The sequence below is a fragment of the Podarcis bocagei genome (assembly GCF_964188305.1).
Source record: "Podarcis bocagei genome assembly, chromosome: 13".
Classification (NCBI taxonomy): Eukaryota; Metazoa; Chordata; class Lepidosauria; order Squamata; family Lacertidae; genus Podarcis; species Podarcis bocagei.
The window spans coordinates 16,574,857-16,599,164 of NC_138138.1; the positions used below are offsets into that span (position 1 = coordinate 16,574,857).

General features: G+C 46.0%; 1 protein-coding gene across 1 annotated transcript in view; it reads left to right on the top strand.

Annotated features, from left to right (window-relative positions):
* The window catches only part of ITGB3 (integrin subunit beta 3), a 61,959-nt gene that overhangs the window by 17,314 nt on the left and 20,337 nt on the right, over window positions 1–24,308 (top strand). The window contains exons 2-9 of the mRNA XM_081166280.1: window positions 257–345; window positions 11,743–11,932; window positions 14,011–14,263; window positions 15,200–15,371; window positions 17,449–17,610; window positions 19,704–19,799; window positions 20,285–20,374; window positions 22,135–22,269. Coding sequence (XP_081022406.1) covers window positions 257–345; window positions 11,743–11,932; window positions 14,011–14,263; window positions 15,200–15,371; window positions 17,449–17,610; window positions 19,704–19,799; window positions 20,285–20,374; window positions 22,135–22,269 — 1,187 coding nt within the window. The remainder of the gene's footprint in view (window positions 1–256; window positions 346–11,742; window positions 11,933–14,010; window positions 14,264–15,199; window positions 15,372–17,448; window positions 17,611–19,703; window positions 19,800–20,284; window positions 20,375–22,134; window positions 22,270–24,308) is intronic.

A 24,308-nucleotide genomic window follows, 5' to 3' on the forward strand; every position in this document is an offset into this window, starting at 1 on the left:
GCTGAAAAAAGACATCAACAAGACAGGTCTACATATCTCCACTGGGAGGGAATTCCACAGTTGGGGAGCCATGACAAAGAAGGCCCTGCTATGAGTCACTGTGCCGCAAGCGGTGGATAAAATGGAACTATTAGCAGGGGCCCCCTTGTAGATCCATAAGCGTGGGCTGGTCATATGTAGTTTTCTTACCACCCATGGCCCATGAAAATGCTGTTTGAAACTGTGGTCCAATTCTTGTCTGCCTTTTCTTCTTCAGGTGACGACGACATCTGCACTACGCGAGGAGTAAACTCATGTCAGCAGTGCTTGGCAGTGAACCCACAATGTGCTTGGTGTTCCCAGGAGGTGAGGCAAAACCCAAGATTATACCATGTACCTTCCCCTAATTGAACTTGCAGTTCTTGGGTGTTGACTAGATCTTGCTTGAGCTCCCTATCTATTCATTTATTTCAAGCATTTATAACCACTGTGCCATTTCAAATTGCAATGCCCAAGATAGCTTAACATCAATAAATATGATGTTCTTGTTGTTCAGTCATGTCCAACTCTTCATGACCCCATGGACCAGAGCATGCCTGTCTTCACAATACACACACACACACACATACACACACACACACAACACAACAAAACATAATATTAAAACACTTCAACAAAAAGATGAGCAGCAGATAACAACGAGAGAGAGAGGAAATCCAAAGTACAGTGGTATCTTGGTTCTCAAATGTACAGTGGTACCTCGGGTTACATACGCTTCAGGTTACAGACTCCGCTAACCCAGAAATAGTGCTTCAGGTTAAGAACTTTGCTTCAGGACGAGAACAGAAATCGTGCTCTGGCGGCGCGGCAGCAGTGGGAGGCCCCATTAGCTAAAGTGGTGCTTCAAGTTAAGAACAGTTTCAGGTTAAGAACAGACCTCCAGAACGAATTAAGTACTTAACCCGAGGTGCCACTGTAATCCATTCCAGAAGTCCATTCCAAAACCAAGGTGCGCTTTCTCATAGAAAGTAATGCAAAATGAATCAATCCATTCCAGACCTTTAAAAACAACCTCTAAAACAGCAATTTAGCATGAATTTTACTATTTAATGAGACCACTGATCCATAAAAGGAAAGCATCAAACAAGGTACTGCAGTCACACAATCAATCAATCAATCAATCAATCAATAGCTGAACTGGGTTCCACACAATCACAAAACGTAACTCAAAATGGAGCATGTTCGGCTTCCAAAAAAAGTTCGCAAACCGGAACACTTCTGGGTTTACAGTGTTTGAGTTCCAAGTTGTTCGAGTACCAAGGCGTTTGAGAACCAAGGTACCACTGTACATCAAAATACCAGTCGAGCCAAAGCTGTGCTGGAACAAAAAATATTTTAAGTGGCATCGGAATGCCATCAGGAGGGGGTCCACGCAGATCTGCTGGGGCCAGGAATTGTTGTTATCGTAAAATGAACAAAGTACAAAATAAGATTAAAATGCTACCTAAAAGAAAGTGAACAAAACAAAACAAAGAAGCAGATCATACAGTAATGGTCTGGGAGTTCTGGAACTATGTGCTTATTTGCTGAGATAAGCTGGATAAGTTTATATGACGACATGGAATGTTCACATTTCAAATGTCACACCCATTGCAGCGAATGGAGCGTATAGCAGTGCGATTGAACACACAGGAAAAACACAATGGGTCAGTTGCAATTCCTCTTCTAGAAGCACCAAGGAAAAGACATGGTAGTGGGAGGGGTGCGGAGACCGTTGGACAGAGATGTCAAAGCAATCTGAAGAATGTCTTGTTTTAAAATATGAAAGCCCAATTAACAGTGAAGAATGTTTTTTGTGGCCGTTAACTCCCAAACAGCAAAGCTTGCTGGCTCTTTGGAAAAGAAGCAAAAGCTTTTTTTTGAATATGCTCCCAGGACATTTTTAATCAACTGATGATGCATTGGAGTAGCTCGCTGTAGGCAAAGAGGGAACCACCAGATGTCTGCCCACCAAAAGTTGCAAGAGTAATCACAAGCTGCTGAATTAACCAGCTCCATCTGTGTCTTGCCCTGGAGCAAATAAGTGGCGTTGATTCATTCCATGCCATCTAAACGTATTTCCACGAACACGCAGTTTGAAGATCACTTAGCAAGCGGTTCTCGCTAATGGAGACATTTTTTTAAAAATGACATCAAATGTCCATTTGAATGCATTAATTCATTTTGAATCGCCAGAGCAATAAACTACCGTATTTTTTGCTTTATAAGACTCACTTTTTCCCTCCTCAAAAGTAAGGGGAAATGTGTGTGCGTCTTATGGAGCGAATGCAGGCTGCACAGCTATCCCAGAAGCCAGAACAGCAAGAGGGATTGCTGCTTTCACTGCGCAGCAATCCCTCTTGCTGTTCTGGCTTCTGAGATTCAGAATATTTTTTTTCTTGTTTTCCTCCTCCAAAAACTAGGTGCGTCTTGTGGTCTGGTGCGTCTTATAGAGCGAAAAATACGGTAAGTTTTGGAAGGAGCTTGTGCATTCCAAAGGCCATTCAGTGTCTTTCACTGGCAGGAACTGTTTTCCTATGCAATTTTCCGGTCATTGAGAAGATCAGTAATGGCAGGCAAAACTTCTCCCCAGTGCAGCTTGCGATCACTACCGATCTTCCCCTCCACCGCACATCTGCAGGACAGCGTTGTTGGGTGTGTTCTGCGATGCATTCTTCTGTCCTGGAAGTGAGCCCCAACAAGTCTGGACAATGCCCCCAGATGAACTGAGATTGCAGCACTAGAACACAACCCAGAATCCTCTGCAACAGGGCCACTAGGCCAAATGTCGCAGCTGGTTTGGGGTGTCACAAAAGGGCAGCAAATTTTGAGTCATTGAGTTCAACCTTCAGAAATAAATGCAAATATTACAAAATGACAGTAAGCCTCCAGTGGCTTACTTCCAAAGCAAACTCACCAGTATGCCCCCTGGCGAAGAACTAGGCTGGGAATAGCCCAGTTCCTCAGAGCGGCTGAGGAAACCCAGCCAAATGGGTGGGATATAAAGAAAATATTTATTTGTTTATTTATTTATTAATATACAGTGGTACCTTGGGTTACATATGCTTCAGGTTACATATGCTTCAGGTTACAGACTCCGCTAACCCAGAAATATTACCTCGGGTTAAGAACTTTGCTTCAGGATGAGAACAGAAATTGTGCTCCGGTGGTGCAGCAGCAGTGGGAGGCCCCATTAGCTAAAGTGGTGCTTCAGGTTAAGAACAGACCTCCGGAATGAATTAAGTACTTAACCCGAGGTTCCACTGTATAGGGATGGTGATGAGCTTCCTGCAGCCAATCGTAAGCCACGCTTTGGTTTTCAAACATTTTTGAAGTCGAACAGACTTCTGGAATGGATTCTGTTCGACTTCCAAGGTACGGCTGTATAGAGTCATCGAATCGTAGAGTTGGAGGGTCATCTAGTCCAACCCCCTGAAATACAGGAATCTCAACTAGGTCACACAATGCAGGTGGTTGGAATCTCTTGTAACTTGAACTTTCGCTGTGAAGTCTGCATATAATGAGCAAATGCCTTTTCTACAGAAGATGAGCCGCCTTTGCGTAGCTGAGAGGTTGACTAACCTGTGACCCTCCCAGGTGTCCTTGGACTCCAAAGCCCATTGTTCCTGACCATTGATCGTGCAGGGCATGGATGACAGAAGTTGCAGTCCACCAACATAGGGGTGTGGTGGTTAAAAACTACCCATCACTGTTGTGTAGCTTAGGGGTGGTGTGGTTGGCATGAAAATAAGTTGTGGTGGTTGTTTAGTCGTTTAGTTGTGTCCTACTCTTCATGACCCCATGGACCAGAGCACGCCAGGCAATGCGACTCTAGTAGATAATTCTCCACACTCACACTAAACGACAAGTGCCACTTTCTATGGGAGAAACTATGTCTGTTGTTGTTGTTGTTGTTGTGGTTTAGTCGTTTAGTCGTGTCCGACTCTTCGTGACCCCATGGACCAGAGCATGCCAGGCACCCCTGTCCTCCACCGCCTCCCGCAGCTTGATCAAACTCATGCTGGTAGCTTCGAGAACACTATCCAACCATCTCGTCCTCTGTCGTCCCCTTCTCCTTGTGCCCTCCATCTTTCCCAACATCAGGGTCTTTTCCAGGGAGTCTTCTCTTCTCATGAGGTGGCCAAAGTATTGGAGCCTCAGCTTCAGGATCTGTCCTTCCAGTGAGCACTCAGGGCTGATTTCCTTCAGAATGGATAGATTTGATCTTCTTGCAGTCCATGGGACTCTCAAGAGTCTACTCCAGCACCAGAATTCAAAAGCACCAATTCTTCGGCGATAAGTAGAAAGGGTTAACCGGGAAACCCAGGACCCCTCATAATTCTTGTCACAGCGATTTGAGGTGTTTGCTTCGGTTTTGTGCCTGAACAGCTCACCAGACGTCCTGGCTGTTGATTACGTGATGAGATATTTGTGGGCGTGTGGCGGCTGGGCCACAAGGCCCCGTGCCAGAAATACTTGCCAGTTTTGTATGTAATATGATGGGGAAACTTTTTTAAAAAGCAAAGTATTGGCTGGCTCAAGCCAATACGTCACCACTTCTTCCCGCTCCCTCAGCTTGCCTCAGCGTTTATCCCGTGTTCCTAGACAGCAGCTATGGCTACGGAGCTGTTTTGCTTACCTCTGACAAGCGCTTCCAAAAATGGCAATATTTTCCCCGCCGGGCCTTGGGGCTCTGTTTATTCAAAAGATGTAGCAATTAGCAAAGGAGCTGTCTCCCGCCTCTCACCAAAAGTCAGGTCCCCTGGGGTGCAAAACTTGTTAGCAGGGTAACTTCCTCACATGTTGTCTTAATTTAGCAAATGAAAGTTTCCTCCCTGGCTCCCTATGGCCCTCTGTCTTCTTGTCTGCCTTATTTGAAGAAAAAAACACACACCCTCCTTTTGCATCTCTCTCTCTTCTGCACAGAAATACATATTTTTTCTTACCTCAGGCTGCAAAGACACTATACATTTCAAGTATACCCCTTCCCAAGACTCATGGGAACTGTAGTTTACCTCTCACAGGGACATAATTCCCACCAACTTTTAACAAACTACAGTTCCCATGATTCTTTTTGGGGTGTGCTTTAATTGAGCCACTCTCTCCCAGCTGCTCACACACAGACCCCGATTATTCTCATCTGCAAAATGGGTGCAATAATATTGCCCTGTCTTAAAGATGACAAGGTCACACGTGTGAAGTGCTTCAAAGGCTATATAAGTGCAAAGTATTTCTTATTATTACAAAAAAAAAAAGTTTCACACATTGTTGGGTTCCTGCCCTTCACTTTAAAATTAAAGGTGGGGGACAGTCTGGAGGAGAAAGGGCAATCCCATTCCTCATTGCTAGCCAGCAGTAGCAGGCAACTCCAGGAAGGAATTGTTGTGGGTAGCCAATTTTGTTCTTATCTGTCCAGCCACTGGGCAAGGAAACTATACAAGAATAACTGGCAGTTTCAGTTAACAGAAAAATGGCTAGGCAGTTGGAACACATTTGGGTTTTACTTGTGTCTTCCCCACTGGGCTGTTTTTTCTCTCTGGAAAAGGTCGTGTTTAAAGATCCCCCTACCTCACCCCAAGACCAACCTTCCTGGGCTCAGCTCAGTGGCAATTGCATGTGTGTGGCTGAGTTTCATGGCTGAGTAGGGCTTTTGAAACTGGATCTCCACTGTCCTAATCAGGGCTGTCTTTAGTACAGTGGTGCCTCGCAAGACGAAAAGAATCCGTTCTGTGATTCTCTTCGTCTAGCGGTTTTTTCGTCTTGCGAAGCAAGCCCATTGACGGATTAGCGGATTAGCACTATTAGCAGCTTTTAGCGGCTTATCGGCTTATCGGATCAGCTGATAAGAGGCTTAGCAGCTTAGAAAAAGGGGGGGGAGGAAAAAAAAACCCGCAGGAACTCGCAAGACATTTTCGTCTTGCGAAGCAAGCCCATAGGAGATTCGTTTTGCGAAGCACCTCCCAAATGGAAAACTCTTTCGTCTAGCGAGTTTTCCGTCTTGCGAGGCATTCGTCTTGTGGGGCACCACTGTATATGTGCTGCCAGGGTGCAAAGATCTGCCCAGGGCCCCCAAATTTAGTTTAGCCCCCAAATTAACTTTTATTATGCTTATGTCAGACTTTTTTTTTTAATGATTTCTCTAAACAAATTTGAACTGTAAGTGATGAAATTAAAACGCAATTTGCAATGTTTCACTCGGGGTCAGCGGCACCTTTGACACGACTGAACTTGCACCGCCTGCCTCCCGCAGGCAGGCGGTGCGAAATCAGTCGTGTCAAAGAAGCTGCCGCATAGCAGCTCAATACAACACGTAACATAATATTTTGATGTAAGAGTTAATTTCATGTGCACGGCGCTGTTGAGTCTGACAAGCACCACCGCTAGCGCAGCGCATCTTTGGTAAATGAGCGCACAAAGTCAAAAGTCCTTTAGTGAAACAGTAGGTATACATTTCGGTAATACCTAGGTATATATGTATTTTGTTTTTCTAGCTTCATCAAAATTATTTCATAACAGGTAGATAGTTAAGAGCTTAGGTGGCTTCAGCGGCGGGCGCCTGGCGCCCCCCAGAATTTGGCGCCCAGGTGCCCCACACCCCTTGCACCCCCGGGTAAAGATGGCCGTGGTCCTAATCTAGCACCACACTATAATGTACAGTGGTACCTTGGGTTACATACGCTTCAGGTTACAGACTCCGCTAACCCAGAAATAGTACCTCAGGTTAAGAACTTTGCTTCAGGATGAGAACAGAAATCGTTCTCTGGCGGCGCGGCGGCAGCAGGAGGCCCCATTAGCTAAAGTGGTACTTCAGGTTAAGAACAGTTTCAGGTTAAGAACGGACCTCCGGAACAAATTAAGTACTTAACCCGAGGTACCACTGTATGTCATTTTCCTCCCCTATAATTTCCTGGATGCGTACTCAAAGTGATGCAACACAGATTAGTCGCGGTGGACCATTTCGCACCGATTAAGCCATAGTTTCAAACAAACAAACTGTGGTTTGATGTGCACTAGCAGTGTGTTGGTGCACCACTGCTCAAAAGTTCCCACAATGCTCTTCCCACACTCCAGTTTGCTAACGTGTCATGGGCAAAACAAGCCAGAGACTGGCTTGTTGACATCGCCTGCACCCCGTGGTTATTGCTCATGGCTTCTTTGGGAAGAAAACAAACCACAAGCCTGGTTCGGACAGTGTGAGCAAGCCAGGCTCTGGATTGTTTTGTTTGTTAGTCAGTTGTAGCAGGATTGGGGTAAGAATGCCATGGCAGCTTTTTGTGCAGAGTGCACTAAGCACACTGCTCAGGCACCCTAAACCATAATTTGTTTTAAGGTACGATTAACACAATGTGAAGGGACGTGGGTTAAACCACAGAGCCTAGGACTTGCCGATCAGAAGGTCGGCGGTTCGAATCCCCGCGACGGGGTGAGCTCCCGCTGCTCGGTCCCTGCTCCTGCCAACCTAGCAGTTCAAAAGCACGTCAAAGTGCAACTAGATAAATAGGTACCGCTCCAGCGGGGAGGTAAATGGCGTTTCCGTGCGCTGCTCTGGTTTGCCAGAAGCGGCTTAGTCATGTTGGCCACATGACCCGGAAGCTGTATGCCGGCTCCCTCGGCCAATAAAGCGAGATGAGCACCGCAACCCCAGAGTCGTCCACGACTGGACCTAATGGTCAGGGGTCCCTTTACCTTTACCTTTAACACAATGTGAGAACTGGGCTTTCATACCCAGAATCAGGATGTGTAAACTATACCTTTAAAGCACATTTGAAACACATCCTAAAGAAAATCTGGGCACTGTGGTTTGTTAAATGTTGCTGGGGCTTGCAATTCTCTGCACCCTTAAGAATTCACTGTAGATAGTTATGCAAATAAGGGATCGAAAGTGACGTTCAGTGATTGGATAGTTTTAGAAAGTTGTTACAGTAACGTTGTACTGGAGTTCTATATAAGCAGGCTGGCTGAACCCTTCAGTTCAGTTCTGTCCTGGCCTGTGAATAAACAAGAGCTGTTTGAAGAATCGCTGTGTCATCTGATATGTTCACCCACAACTTAACATTTCCCACCTCATCAGTGCTTGCTGATAAGGATATCAGGCTGTATGGGGTTGATTTCCTGTGACCATTGGAAAGGACTCCTGAAATCTGCTTCTCAAGGCTCTTCTCAGAAGGTCAAAATTTCTGTCTTATCCTGGGGATTCCCCTAAGGACTTCCAGTTGGGAAGAGTTTTAGTGACCCAGCAAACGTGTCACCTTTCTAGCTGTCGAAATGGGTGGATAAAAATCTTGGGAGGGAAATGCGGTCAGTCTTTCAATGACATTCACACTTCCTACAAAATGTGTGGTTTTAACTGTTTTTGGAACAGTGCCATTCAGAGGAGGCGTGCTCCTGCGTTTGTTCTGTATCTTTACACTAAGGGTATTACACTTTATAATAATAATTTAAAAGCATACAAGAAAACGGCTTCCTTTCAGAAGAGGCAGACATTGCCATGCATAATCACAACCCCTTTGCCTTTATAGGCTTAAGGAACGAAACCCAAACCAAAACCCATATTTTTGTTTAGCTCAGGGAAAAGGTAGGCTTCAAATATAACAAGGTGTGCTAACCAGTTGTGGCAATCAAAGTCTCAGTTTAGCCCCAATCTATAACAGGGGGGGGGGGAGACCTGAGAGGGGTTTTTTTTCTCCTGGAGGAACCACAAAAATATATCGGAGTCATGTTGATCCTTTGTTTGCATTCCATTTCCTTGCCCTTCCTCCCATGGCCTCTCTGCTACTGCTGCAGAATCACCCTTATTCCTTTTTTGGTTCTCTTTTTTTCCCCCTCTTGCAGTGCTCCTGCCCCCAGCATGCCTGGAGGAAACGATAAGTTAGAGAGCTGCTTATTTCGTTTTCCGGGCAGCTTGTGCAATCGGAGTGACACCAGATTGCCCTGTATCGGCTTGAGGGGCTTATGAGTTCCACGAAAGCCGGATTTCCTGGCAGGGTTAATGGGGCCAGTTTTCAAAATGTTTGCCAGAAAACAAGGCTACCACATGTTCATGATTCATATGGATTGCTCCTATTTTGAGAGTCCCGTTCCATAATAACGGGAACCCTTACTAAGGACAGAGGTTGTCCATGGTTTTTTTGTGAAGGCTGAATTGCTCGTCTAAATAACTTTCAGCCAATGCTGCTGTCTTCCGCTTTAGGGAGATGTGTTTTGAGAATTAAAAGGCACCCGAATCAGCAAAGTTTTTACTTTCCCCAAGGTTGGTTTAAAAGTTTTATAAGTTGCTTTTTTTAGAATACATTGCACATAATTATTTTACTAGCTGTATGTGCTCCCAGTGTATGTCTACCTACAGAGATCGGTTTTAAACCTAGACAGCAACTTAAAAAGCAGAGACATCACCTTGCCAACAAAGGTCCGTATAGTTAAAGCTATGGTTTTCCCAGTAGTGATGTATGGAAGTGAGAGCTGGACCATCAAGAAGGCTGATCACTGAAGAATTGATGCTTTTGAATTATGGTGCTGGAGGAGACTCTTGAGAGTCCCATGGACTGCAAGAAGATCAAACCTCTCCATTCTGAAGGAAATTAGCCCTGAGTGCTCACTGGAAGGACAGATCGTGAAGCTGAGACTCCAATACTTTGGCCACCTCATGAGAAGAGCAGACTCCCTGGAAAAGACCCTGATGTTGGGAAGGATGGAGGGCACAAGGAGAAGGGGACAACAGAGGACGAGATGGTTGGACAGTGTTCTCGGAGCTACCAGCATGAGTTTGACCGAACTGCGGGAGGCAGTGGAAGACAGGAGTGCCTGGCGTGCTCTGGTCCATGGGGTCACAAAGAGTCGGACACGACTAAACGACTAAACAACAACAAGCATGGCTAGGATCCGGCTGCAGTTCTGGAATGCAGAAAACGGAAGTGCTGCTTGGTTTCAGGGATAATTAGTCTTTAGAGACTTATTTTTCAAGCCCGTATTTAATAAGTAAAATCATTTTTAAAAGGCAACTTAGACAGCCACAAGAAAAGCTGATCAGAAATAAGCCCAAGTCCAAGACATAAAAGCGTAATAGAACATCAAACATTAATAGTAACAATCTGATCCAATATGAAAGTCACAATAACTTTTTGATAAGCAACATTCAACAATCCATCAGAATCTAATAGTAAGCAGTACAATTAAACATCAGCAAATAACAATTAAACAGTTCAACCACGATAAAGAATTACCAATCTGTAATTATTAAAAGTAACAACAAATCACAATGCATAAAATACCACAAAACATACAAAACCATGGAAAGGGATCAAATTGAGAAACAAAAACGTGCAACTTACAAAACTGTTTTGTGTTTTTTTTTAAAAAAACATCCCTGAACTCCTCTCTTCCCAGCTGCTGCTACTGTTCTTAAAGTCATAGTCTGGGAAGGGCTAGTTGGGGCAAGACAGGAGGAAATACAATTACCTGATGAGGAACAGAAAGCCTCTCTCTGCCATTCGTCCGGATTTTCCTGGACACTCCAGTATTTCCAGCTATGCCCAGAAAATTCCAGATGTATGGCAATCCTACTTTAAACCGTTTTGGCTTCCCCCTAAGATTCCTGGGAACTGTAGTTTGTTCGGAGTTCTGAGAGTTGTTAGGAGACCTCAGTTTCGCCCACAGAACTACAATTCCCAGAGTTCCCTGAGGTTGACTGTTAAACCACTCTGGAAGCAGACTTTGTGAGGGCAATGAAGGGGGTCTTCTAACAGCTCCCGGCACCCTTGACAAACTTGGGCCTGTAACTCTTTTGCGGCCTAAACTTACCTCACATGTAGGAGCACATAGCCCCTGCCCCCTAGGATTTTTGCTTTTCTTACTGAAATTCTTTTTTCCTTCTCTCTAAATTCCTTGCATGTTTTCTTTGAACAGGGACCTCCAAATTTGGTGGCAGCTCCGCTTACAAAGTTGGGAGGCTAAATTTGTACGGTCCTGTATGCGCAGCCCTTAGCTCCTTGGAAAGAAGAGCAGGATTCAAAAGGCGACATAATTTGAATAAATAAATCGAAACGAAATCGGAAGCCTTCCCTTTCTTTGCAGCGTCAATTCTTGCTGTTTTCCCCTTTTAAATCCATTCTTTGTTTTATTTATTTATTTTACAGTTTTATAACCAGCCCACACCCTTTCATGCTGATCAGAAGGTCGGTGGTTCGAACAGGGGTGAGCTCCTGTTGCTCTGTCCCAGCTCCTGCCAACCTAGCAGTCCGAAAGCACACCAGTGCAAGTAGATAAATAGGTACCACTGTGGCGGGAAGGTAAACGGCATTTCCATGCGCCGTGGTTTCCGTCACAGTGTCCCGTTGTGCCAGAAGTGGTTTAGTCCCGCTGGCCACATGACCCGGAAAGCTGTCTGTGGACAAATGCCGGCTCCCCTGGCCTGAAGCGACATGAGTGCCACAACCCCATAGTCGCCTTTGACTGGACCTAACCATCCAGGGGTCCTTTACCTTTTTTACCATATACATTTGCAACAAGGATGGCAGGAGCTGGGACAGGGGAACAGGAGCTCACTCCGTCACCGGGATTCGAACCGCTGACCTTCTGATTGGCAAGCCCAAGAGGATCAGTGGTTTAGACAACAGCGCCACCCGCATCAGCATCACACTGGCACAAAGCCCATTTTGACTGGATTACTGTTCCTCTGTGTGAGCTCTCTCCTCTTTCTCTTATGGTTGGCCTTTCTCCCTCCAACAGGGCATGCCGCCAGGATTTTCCCGCTGCGACTCGAAGGACAACCTCATTAAAAATGGCTGCATGAAAAACTTGATCGAGTATCCAGTCAGCAGCACTGAAATCCTGGAGGATAGGCAGCTCAGTGACAAAGGATCAGGAAGCGACATCACTCAGATGACTCCACAGAAGATCAGGCTCCACCTGCGACCAGGTAAGCTGAGATACACTATTCGCTTATTGCAGTTTTAGCACATCTATGAACTTTTCCCCAAGGACTTCAGGGTGCTGTAAGTGGTTATCTATTAAAACTTCATCTCATACATAGATGACAGAGATCAGTCACAGCGCAATGGATGCTCAAGACATATCCAGAGTTTCAAGCCATGGGGAAGAAGAGAGTTTGGGTCAGCTTATGTCTGTCTGTCTGTCTTTCTTTCTTTCTTGTGTATATAATTTTTATTGAATTTTTTGTTTTCCAATTTAAAGTCCTCATTTTTACATCCTTAGGATATCAGTGACTTCCCTTCTTCTCTTTCCGTGGTTCATTTTACATATAATAAAGCCCTGCATATTTTACAAAAGCTATATCATCCAGTATTCCAATCATTACACCCATCAAAACTTGTTCACACTGTTGAATTTATCTTAATGCTGCCAGCCTTTTCAGCTGTGCATAGTTATTTCCCATATATTCAATGGACGTTTTCCAATCTTCTTTAAATGTATGTTCTTCTTCTTCTCTTATTCTATATGTTAAGTCTGCAAACTGCACGTATTCTGTCAACTTAAGTCGCCATTCTTCTTTAGTTGGGACCTCGCTCATTTTCCGTTTTTGGGCTAACGAAACACGGGCTGCAGTAGTGGCATACATAAATAACCTTTTTTGAAACCTGGGGATTTCAGTCTGAATTATCCCCAACAGGATGGACTCTGGGTTGTTGTTTTTCTTGGGGGGGGGGAGTACTTTTAAACATTTTTTTCACTTCATTATGGATCATTTCCCAATACCCTTTCACAAGTCCACCACATATGGGTCAGCTTATGTCAATATGGGCCTATGTCAGCATAACAGGGTTAATTACTCAAGTATGTGGAAGGAAGGGACCTGGGTGATGCTGTGGGTTGCGTGGCGATTCCCGCCCCCTCCCACAGTTGGAATAAATAAAGACACTGGACACCAGAATTTAGGTTAATGGGTGAAAAATGGCCACAACTTTGATTACAGGTAAGAGCGGTATTGGCTTTAGGCATTGGCCCTATCAGACTAACCGGCATAGAACTGGGAAGGGTTAAGCACCAATGGGGGAGTCCCCGAGGGGTTACCGCTCGGGAGCGCGCTTTAGGCCCTCGCCTCCATAGGTTTCGGACGAGGCGATGCCCCCCCCCCGGAGTCCTTTAACGAACTACCCTTCATCATTTGGGGGAGGTGATGGCGTTCCTCCCCCCCAACTCATTTGCATAATAACCCCCCTGCCAATGCCTAACCGCCAAAACCAAAGGTGTTGTGACGTTTTGCTACAAGGTAGGCGAAAAAACCAAGTGGCTTCCAAAATAATGCTAATCAGCCAAGTGGAAAAACTCCTACCAGGCCCCTTGCGGCGACCAGCCGAAGCCCATAGCAAAGTCCAAATGCGACCTAGAGGGTGGGTGGGTGGGAAACCGTAGCTGGCTGTAAGAAAAGAAAGGTGCGAGCACGGGCTGCCCCGACCTTAAATGAACCCAATTAATCCCGCCCCCGCCGCCAGCCAATTGGCTGGCGCGGTGAATGATGAATAATAATGAATCCCGGGATTCCCAAAGTCACGCGGGGCTGCAGGCAGCCCCGTGAGGATGTAGGTGGGGCGTGAGCCCGCAACCCCCCCTCCTTATTTCGGGAGTGGCTTTAAACCACAGAGCCTAGGGCTTGCCGATCAGAAGGTTGGCGGTTCGAATCCCCTCGACAGGGTGAGCTCCCATTGCTCGGTCCCTGCTCCTGCCAACCTAGCAGTTCAAAAGCACATCAAAAATGCAAGTAGATAAACCGGTACCACTCGGGTGGGAAGGTAAACGGCGTTTCCATGCGCTGCTCTGGTTCGCCAGAAGCGGCTTAGTCATGCTAGCCACATGACCCGGAAGCTGTACGCCGGCTCCCTCGGCCAATAAAGCGAGATAAGCGCCGCAACCCCAGAGTCGGTCACGACTGGACCTAATGGACCTTCACCTTTTTTATGTGGAAGGAAGAATGGTGAGCTGGAGTCTTCCTGGGGAAATGTCCCCTCCTCACACTTTCTCCCCATTTTGACATTTCAGATGACTCCCAAACATTCACGGTGCAAGTGCGACAGGTGGAGGACTACCCTGTGGACATCTACTACCTGATGGACTTGTCCAATTCCATGAAGGATGACCTCCGCAACATCCAGAACCTGGGTACCAGGCTAGCCATAGAAATGCGCAAAGTGACCAGCAACCTGAGGATTGGCTTTGGAGCCTTTGTAGACAAACCCATGCCTCCTTACATGTACATTTCCCCTCCGGAAGCCATCAAAAACCCATGCTATGAGTAAGTTCTCTGAGCGACTCTCTGCTAAATGTTCATAATCTAGAGTTTGGAAGGGTTGCCAGTTTTGTGCAGTATTCCCGTTCTACCTTCGCTTTGAGGCATGGTCGACCTAATGAAGGTCCTCTCTTAACCTCATTTTGAAGATCAGGTGAGCTGTGGGAATGTGTGCTCCCATCCGTAGCTTATTCAGTAGAGCCACGAGACACTTAATCTCAGGGTTGTGGTTTCGAGCACCGCCTTGGGCAAAAGATTCCCGCATTGCAGGAATGGGCTAGATGTCCCTTCCAGCTCTACAATTCTGTGATCCCACAGCAAATCAGTCCCTCCGTTGCCTTCACTGCAGTTAAGAGATACACCAGCCCCAACGTTAACTGTTGTTAAGGCTAAATACCTGAAGGAGCGTCTCCACCGTTCAGCTCCAAGGGCCTTCTGGCAGTTCCCTCACTGCGAGAAGTGAGGTTACAGGGAACCAGGCAGAGGGCCTTCTTGGTAGTGGTGCCCGCCCTGTGCAACCCCCTCCCATCAGATGTCAAGGAAATAAACAACTATCTGACTTTTAGAAGACACCTGAAGGCAGCCCTGCTAAGGGAAGTTTTTAATGTGTGGTGTTTTATCGTGTTTTTCATATTCTGTTAGAAGCCGCCCAGAGTGGCTGGGGAGGCCCAGCCAAATGGGCGGGGTATAAGTATTTATTATTACTATTACTATTACTATTACTATTACTATTACTATTACTATTATTTTATTACATGCACACTGTTGGGAGCTGCGTTAGGAAGCCTTTTGTATGTGTCTCAGTTCAAGAAAAAGTGACTGAAATGCATAATAAGAGAGCCCCCCCTCCCCCCGGTTTGGGATCAATGGTAGTTTTAATCAGGCCTCCAGGGCCCTGGTTGCCTGCCCAAAGTGACTTCCTTTTTTGCTGCCTTCCTCCAGCTTGAAGCCCCCAGATAACCACTGCCTGCCAATGTTCGGATACAAGCATGTCCTGGCGCTCACAGATGAGGTAAAGCGTTTCAACGAGGAGGTGAAGAAGCAGAGCGTGTCGAGGAACCGGGATGCGCCGGAAGGCGGGTTCGATGCCATCATCCAAGCGGTCGTCTGTGATGTAAGAGCCCCCCCCTTGCCGTGGGTCAAACGGATTACTCCTCCTCCTCCTCCTCCTCCTCCTCCTCCTCCTCCTCCTTCTTCTTCAGTTTATATACAGTGGTACCTCGGGTTACATATGCTTCAGGTTAGAGACTCCGCTGACCCAGAAATATTACCTCGGGTTAAGAACTTTGCTTCAGGATGAGAACAGAAATTGTGCTCCGGCGGCGTGGCAGCAGCAGGAGGCCCCATTAGCTAAAGTGCTGCTTCAGGTTAAGAACAGTTTCAGGTTAAGTACGGACCTCCGGAACGAATTAAGTACTTAACCCGAGGTACCACTGTACTGCCCTATACCCGGAGGTGTCAGGGCAGTTCAGAGAAAAGATAACGACATATATAACCAGAATAAAAACAACAACCCAGTAACAGTCCCCCCCCCCCAAGGAAAGAGCCGCATTTTAAAAGGGTATAGGAAGTAAAACAGATCAACCAAAGGCCTGGCTAAAAAGGAACTTTTTTGCCTGGCGCCTAAAGGTGTATAATGAAAGCACCAGGCGAGCCTCTCTGGGGAGAGTGTTCCACAGACGGGGAGCCACTGCTGAGAAGGCCCCGTTCTCATGTTCCCACCCTCCGGACCTATCAAGGAGGAGGATAGAGAACAACTTCTTAGTGGATTGCATATGCCTGATGTTTCTTAGAGTGTGGAGGGGAGGAGAAGCTAGCTGGATCTCCCAGCTCAGACAGGAACCCAATATGTATTGAGCTTGCCCTGTATTTACCCCCCCCCCAATTATTTGGCACCCTGCCTGTGAAGTTAAAGCCCTAAAGCAGGGGTCGGAGCCCTTGCCACATTCCTTCAGTGGTAATCTGCCAGTGCTAGGCAGGGCCACGATGAAAGGACGACCGCCTTCTCTTTCTTCTCTGACCCCTTTCCTTCCTCTTCCTGCTTTTGAAATTAGGATGTGGGTTGGATGGCAGTTGGGCCAAGGGCTGCAGGTTCTCCATCTGGGCTTTAAAGCGATAGCCTAGGCCAGGCAAGTCCAACTCCCCAAAGTCTGCGATCTACTCAAAGTATAAAAAGACTGACTGTGATCTACCTCTTTTTTTTAATCGCTAAGGAACGCAATGCCGATTGCTATACAGTGGTACCTCGGGTTACAGACGCTTCAGGTTACATACGCTTCAGGTTACAGACTCCGCTAACCCAGAAATAGTACCTCGGGTTAAGAACTTTGCTTCAGGATGAGAACAGAAATTGCGCGGCAGCGGTGGCAGCAGCAGGAGGCCCCATTAGCTAAAGTGGTGCTTCAGGTTAAGAACAGTTTCAGGTTAAGAACAGACCTCCAGAACGAATTAAGTTCTTTACCCAAGGTACCACTGTACTGCCATCCACAATCTACCTGGGACACCCCCGAGATCAACCTGTTGGACATCCCTGGCTTAGGCTAATTGATGTAGAGCAGTGGTTCCCAGTTGGTGATCTGTGGACCTTAGGGGTCCATGTTGTTGTTTAGTCATTTAGTCGTGTCCGACTCTTCGTGACCTCATGGACCAGAGCACGCCAGGCACTCCTGTCTTCCACTGCCTCCCGCAGTTTGGTCAAACTCACGCTGGTAGCTTCGAGAACACTGTCCAACCATCTCGTCCTCTGTCGTCCCTTCTCCCTGTGCCCTCCATCTTTCCCAACATCAGGGTCTTTTCCAGGGAGTCTTCTCTTCTCATGAGGTGGCCAAAGTATTGGATCCTCAGCTTCAGGATCTGTCCTTCCAGTGAGCACTCAGGGCTGATTTCCTTCAGAATGGATAGGTTTGATCTTCTTGCAGTCCATGGGACTCTCAAGAGTCTCCTCCAGCACCATAATTCAAAAGCATCAATTCTTCGGCGATCAGCCTTCTTTATGGTCCAGCTCTCACTTCCATACATCACTAAATGTTCAAAAGCAGGGGATCTGTGGCTTGACTTTTGAAATACACGGGAACCACAGTTCTTAACTAATTGGGAACCACTGATGTAGAAGAGTATATTCCTTTGTAGGGCCTGTTTGTGTTTGAGTCTGTCACGATGGAGACTGCAGCGCCATTTTTATTTTGCTGCAGGACAAGATTGGCTGGAGACCGGATGCCTCCCATTTGCTGGTCTTTACTACAGACGCCAAGACGCACATTGCTTTAGATGGGAGACTGGCAGGGATCGTGACGCCCAACGACGGACAGTGCCACATGGGGAGCAACAATTTATATGACGCTTCCACCACATTGGTAAGGCTGGGTGGCTGCAGCCACAAGGCCAGGATTGCAACCGCTACAGGTCATTCTGTTGTGTGATAGATGGTTTCAACAGGGGATAGTAGGCAGATCCTAGGATATTAGAGTATATATTACCCCACGACGACCAGAGACAATGTGCCTTGGAATTCCAGTTGCCAGAGAAGTGCATCTGGTTGGTCACCATAGGAAATTGGATGTTAGACTCATGGAACTTTGAAGTGTCAGGCATAGCTCTAATGGCTTTAGCCCAAACGTAGCAGAGTTTTCCTGCACAGCGAAGAAGCTAGTCGAGGTGGAAATGACTAGTCAGCTAGACTCAGAATAACTATTTACAGGATTTATTAAAAGGAAAAATAAAACCAGCAGAGTTTCTGCATACAAAACAAAGCAAAATAAATCCTTTCTTTCTCTCTCTCTCTCTCATAACCATACACAGCACTTCTACTCCTACTCCTAACACACCTAAGACACCAAACTGTGCTAGCATTCCTAGATAACAGAGTTGAGTGCTGGTCGTTAACCAATCAGAGTAAGTAGTTTCTAGGTCAGGCAGACCTTGGCTTTCTGCCAAGAGTAAATTGACACTGCCTTGAGTTAATTGTGTGAAGCCAGAATCTGTAAGTTCCCATGAGAATCAATTAACAGAAACTGAACATAGACTAGTTAGGCCTTTGGTCTGATCCAGGAGGGCTGCTCTTAAGGTTCAGAACATACCGTATTTTTTGCCCTATAGGATGCACTTTTTCCCCTCCAAAAATGAAGGGGAAATCTGTGTGCGTCCTATGGGGTGAATGCAGGCTTTCGCTGAAGCTTGGAGAGCGAGAGGGGTCGGTGCGCACCGACCCCTCTCGCTCTCCAGGCTTCAGGAACACATCCGCAAGCCTGGGGAGCCCGCGGGAGTTCCCGCAGGGCTCCCTAGGCTGCGGATAGCAGCCTGCTACACGCCCCGCGCTTCAGGCAGACATCGGGCAGCTCCACAAGCTCGGGGGACAGCAGGGAGGTGCAGCGCCGTCATCCCGCTGTTCCCCGACCTGGTTTGGATTCCCCGACCTGGTTTTGGGGGGGAAATAAAGGAAAAAATGTTTTCCTTTATTTCCCCCCCCAAAAACTAGGTGCATCCTATGGGCCGGTGCGTCCTATGGGACGAAAAATGCGGTATTTTGCATTCCATATTTATATTTTCAGGTTTTGGGTGAAGTTAAACCCCAGAGGCCAAAAGACCACCTGTATAAGAGCTTTGATATCTGTGTGGGTTCAAGCCATCATCTGGCAGGTTTTTTTAAAAGAAATTTTTATACATATAAAACATAGCATTTTCAAATATTAAAATACAGAGTTCTTATGAATCCTTATACCTCCTTTCCTCCCTTCTTGGGTTCCCTCTTTAAGATTAAATTTACTGCATCTTTTATCTAACTATTATATAACCATATTTATCATTAAAGCAATTCCACATTAGAAGTGTGCTATTTCTTGGTTACACTACATGTAACAGCATGTGAGAAAGAGAGGGAGATGTGCTGAGATCTGGCAATAGATAGGTAGGCAGGAGATAAATAAGATTTGTGATGGCACTAACTTTGTTATGATGGCCACATCTTTTATTTTAACTGGCCATTGTTAGACACCTTCTCGTCCAGAGTTGTCCAAAATGCCTTTTTTGATGGCCCTCAGAAACATTCAAGAAAAAAAAGGTCGTAAAGCTGTAAAATTTTATTTTTTGTGTCATGTGTTGTGAACAAAAGCACATGCATCTGTTTGTGTATAAAATTGTTTAATCATTAAATCTATTCATTGTGTATTTATTTACATATAATTATAAATAATTCTGTATCTTAAATAACTTTAAATATTTTGAAAACACTTTAATTTACAGTATGGAAATTTAGTTCAGCGTATGGCCCATTGGTTCTGTGTTGAAGTACTCTTGCTTGCAGCCCACTTTGTCTGAAAAGTCGGACTGTCCTTCCTATCCTAGTCCTTTGAGGGGGGAAATAGGATGGAAATGTGTTTATCCTGTTCCCCACACATCAGACACAAGTGGATTTTCTGTTCTCTAACTTTCTCTCCCCTCCCCCACCAAGGATTATCCCTCCCTCGGCTTGATGACAGACAAACTCTCCCAGAAAAACATCAACTTGATTTTTGCCGTGACACAGGCCATTGTGGATCTCTACCGAGTAAGTAGACCCTTTGAAGCTACAGTTTCCTCAAGAACATTGGAGTGGCGGGTGGGGCTTGAACGAGGCTGTCCAAATGCTAAAATATCAGCTTGGGTATTAACCTTTTAGATTGTCGAAGGTGGAGCAAACAAAAGCTCTTATCGTCCTAAATATTAGCAGAATTTACTGGAAACCCTCCACTTCTGTTATGTACTGAGTTGAATAGGATCCAAAATGCAGCAGTCTGATTGGTCCTAGAACAATGCAGCAGTATGACTGGTCCGCAGGAGCCACCCAATCCAGCTGCAGGTGGAAGTGAATCCGCATCCTGATTGGCCTACAGGAGAATCCCGGAATTAGCCAATTAGTTGCTGCCCATTTTGTAAATAATGTATATAAAGCAGATATTTTGGGGGAACTTTTATTCCTCGCTACTATGAGCTGAATAAAGAGCATGAAATCCACACTCAACTCCGCATATATTTCAACTTTTTTATTTTCAGAACTACAGTGAGCTGATCCCTGGCACTACTGTAGGGACCCTGTCAGCCGACTCCAGCAATGTTTTGCAGCTCATTGTGGATTCCTATGAGGTGAGTCCCTAGACCTGTGATATGCAGAAGCAAGGCTGATCCAGACAAAATGGGCAGGTGCCAGATTTCCAGGGGCACCTCCCACAGCTAAGCAAACTTTGTTGTGTGATGCAGGCAACACCTGTGTGTTTGGATGAGGTGCACAGCATTCGCTTAGCAGCCCATTGGCTGAGTGAGGCTCCCTAAATTCCAGGAGACATGATCCGGAGGCTTCTGATCTTCATTGCCTGCTGCGCATAGTTGTAAAGTTGTAAAAGTGGAGGAAATGCAGGCGTTAAAATTGAAATAGTAACCCAGCTGTGACTCTATTGTTCCTCTGTTCAGGAGGGCGGGGTTTAATTCACTTCCCAGTTGCAAATTGCACAAAGGGTTTTCTGTCTAGTTTGGGCTTTCTGAGCTTTTCTCTATGGCATCTTAGCTTTCCACACTCAGAGAGATATTATCATGGGGTAGCGGAAGAGGGATGTGGACTTTCAAGCATGCCCCACCCCCCAGTTTGTTTGTTTTTTTAATTATTTATTATATTTCGTATACCACCCTTCAACCGTAGATACCAGGGCAATCCGAACTGCTGCAAACAGGTGTCTCCTAGTGTAAGTGATGCATTAATATTGCTTCCTCTCCAGCAGTTTGGTCTGGAAATGCTGTCCTTTGTTTACTCTGTTTTTATGGAGCCATCCGGATAACCTCCTTAAAATATAGTTGCATTCTAGCATTGACTGTGTTCCCTCCCATGTTTTCTTTTCTCATAACTTATCCAAAGCAGTATTTAATTAGAATCTTCCTGCCTGACAGTTCTGCCCCCCTTTTGCTACTTCCTGCTAAACACAGCGACAGGATCACTGTTGAATAACATGTATGCATGTGTGTGTGTGTGTGTGTGTGTATTTATATCCACATATAAAAAACAGCTGACTTTCCAGGCTGAAAGCCCCTCTGGCAGAGCAGGGGGTGGTCACTGTCCTTTGTTGTTTTTCTGTGAGGTTTGAAAGGGGTTCCTTCTCTAGGCTGGCTGGAGCCCTAAACTCATTTCAAGTGTTTGGGGCCTACAACAAAATGTTGCAGTGCATTCTCTTTGTATGCCCAACCTTTCAAGTTATAGCGTGACTTTCTCAGGGTGACATTGCTGCATGGCTAAGCCGTTTGAACCCTAGCCTTTCTGACCCAAGCCAATACACTTTACTTAATCCACTGCACGACTCTGGATTGACTTGAGAGGAGTGAATTAATTAACAAAACTCCCATCAGCAGTGGAGCCAAAGCTTTCAGCAGGCTGTATCCAATCCAACCATGCTCAGGGCAGAGCCACTCAATTTAATGGACAGGACTAACAGGCTCATTAATTTCAGTGGCTTTATTCTGAATAAAACTAGCACTGCATACAACCCAGAATACTGTTTTCCAGGCCTGCTCAGTTTTTACGGCTTATTATTGTGTTTTAGCATCATTGTAAGCCACTCAGAGACCTTTGTTTTTGGATGTAAACAAGAATAAATCTGAATGAATGGGGAAATGTGCTTGCTTTTTTGTTGAGGGTCCATCTTGAGCTTAAGACTGTGGCTGCATCTACACAGCTATAGAAAGCCCTCTGAAAATGCTCTGGGTGGGGAGAAACCTTTTAAACCTCACAATGGAAAAATTCATAGAGTTCTGATTCAGCTCTACGGCGCCCTCTGGAGTTAGTGTTATAATGCATTTATAACGGTTTGTTTTTACTAATGTAGCTGAGTCCTCAGACATTCCCCCTGTTCCTCTTTCAGAAAATTCGTTCCAAGATTGAACTAGAAGTTCGCAATCTGCCAGATGAATTGTCCCTCTCATTCAATGCCACCTGCCTGAACAACGAAGTCATTCCTGGAGTTAAGTCCTGCGTTGGCCTTAAGATTGGAGACACGGTGAGTAAGAACTGCAAGGGGCTGGGGTAGGAGGACCACTTCTCCATGTCCCTCGTTCAAAGGGAATCCAAACCTCCACAAGCAGTCTTAAGAAGGTTCACAGCAAAGAAGCAGAGGCACGAGGAAAGCGTCAGCAGAATGTGCAAGTACATTCTGCCTTCATCGTAAACCTTTTGTGTAGAGGGTGGTTTTTTTAATGGGTTAAAATTTGGGAGGCAGAGGGCCTCAAAAGTTAAAAAGTAAGGGACCATGTGTCTGCAGATTTGTATTCAGTAGCATCGAGCACACCTTTCCCTTGGGACGTGGGTGGCCCTGTGGTCTAAACCACTGAACCTCTTGGGCTTGCCGATCAGAAGGTCGGTGGTTTGAATCCCCGCAATGGGAGTGAGTTCCCGTCACTCTGTCCCAGCTCCTGCCAACCTAGCAGTTTGAAAGCACACCAGTGCAAGTAGAGAAATAGGTACCACTGCGGCGAGAAGGTAAATGGTGTTTCCATGCACTCTGGTTTCCGTCCCGGTGTCCCGTTGTGCCAGAAGCGGTTTAGTCATGCTGGCTACATGACCCAGAAAGCTGTCTGTGGACAAGTGCCGGCTCCCTCGGCCTGAAAGCGAGATGAGCACCGTAACCCCCAGAGTCGCCTTTGACTGGACTTAACCGTCCAGGGGTCCTTTACCATTTTTTTACCCCTTCCCCCTGCTAAAATGATCTGATTTACTACACTCCCTTCCCTAAGAACAAAAGCAGACCTGTTCTCAGCCACTCTCCATCCACTACGGTGAATCACCATGTTTGCCACTGCCGCAGAAAGAACAAGAGGCTATATATGGAATTGTCTATTCGATGCAAAAACAAAAAACAAAACAGCCCCCTGTATAATGACACTCTTTGTTTAGTAAGCGGAGAGAATTTAAATCAGTTTCATGAAACGGCACTTAACGGAACTCTTAGAAACAGAAGAACTTGAACAGAAATTCCTGTGAATTTCCTGACAAGGTGACTGTGTCTCCCCATATCACGCAGTCCTTGGAAACTTCTCCAAGCACAGGGGACTTCCGGTCGGTGCCAGCGCTTAATGGCGGTCCTACCTCCGAGCTCCGGAGAAGGACTGCTTCGCAAGTTCGGGTCTTACCCGCTACGGCAAGCGGGGGCCCCCTAAAATCCCAGGCGCTGAAGCCTGAGAACAAGGAGACTCGGTGGGCACCTTCGCGCCCCCCGGTACCGTGAAAGAGCCTTTTTAAAGGCTACGGATCGACATCGGGAGTGAGCGCGGTGCTGAGAGTCGCTACCCAGCCTGCGAAGTGAAGCCGCGTCGCCATAAGCGGAGAGCGCCGATTCCTTCCTGAAAAGAAATTCGGACTGATTCCCCGTGAGTAAGAACTGAAAAATAACTGGGACTTTTCTTTTAATTTTAAAAATTGGGCTAAAAACGGGGGAGATTTAAACAAAGGAAGTCTGCCTCCCCCCGACCGCATGAAAGTGAAAGCAACGGAGCTCTAAACCTGCATCCGTTTAAACTCGTCCTTTGATCAGCTAAACCGGACATTTAAACCTTTGATCTCCCCTCTAGCAAGCAGGGCAGAGGGGAGGCGAATCTGAACATTAACTGCATGACTTATTTGAAGGAAAAAACCTCTGCTATCTTATCTACTTGAAAGTCTGAAACGGTCTGCCTTCTTAGTACATTGAGCTGACTTTTCCCTGTGAAGTGACACCTTGATACAAAGTTTCCACAGTGCCTGACTTTTGTACATTTTAAGAAGAAACAGTATAAACAGTATACTGGGCAACTGTGGCAATTGGAAGCTAAAAGACTTTAGTAACATTGATTTTGACTGGATTAATCTCCTTTCTTTCTACATTTTGGATGGTCTCCTTTGTTCATGTATTTTGAAATTTCCTTCTATGGCCATTTTGATTTGCTCCCTCTAGAGGATAAAGTGAAGTCCAGCACGGCCTAAGACAGTGGAATTTTCCAAGGGAGAATAAATCCCGTGGGAATTGACCTTGACATGAGTGGGCCACAAGAAGAGATAACTACA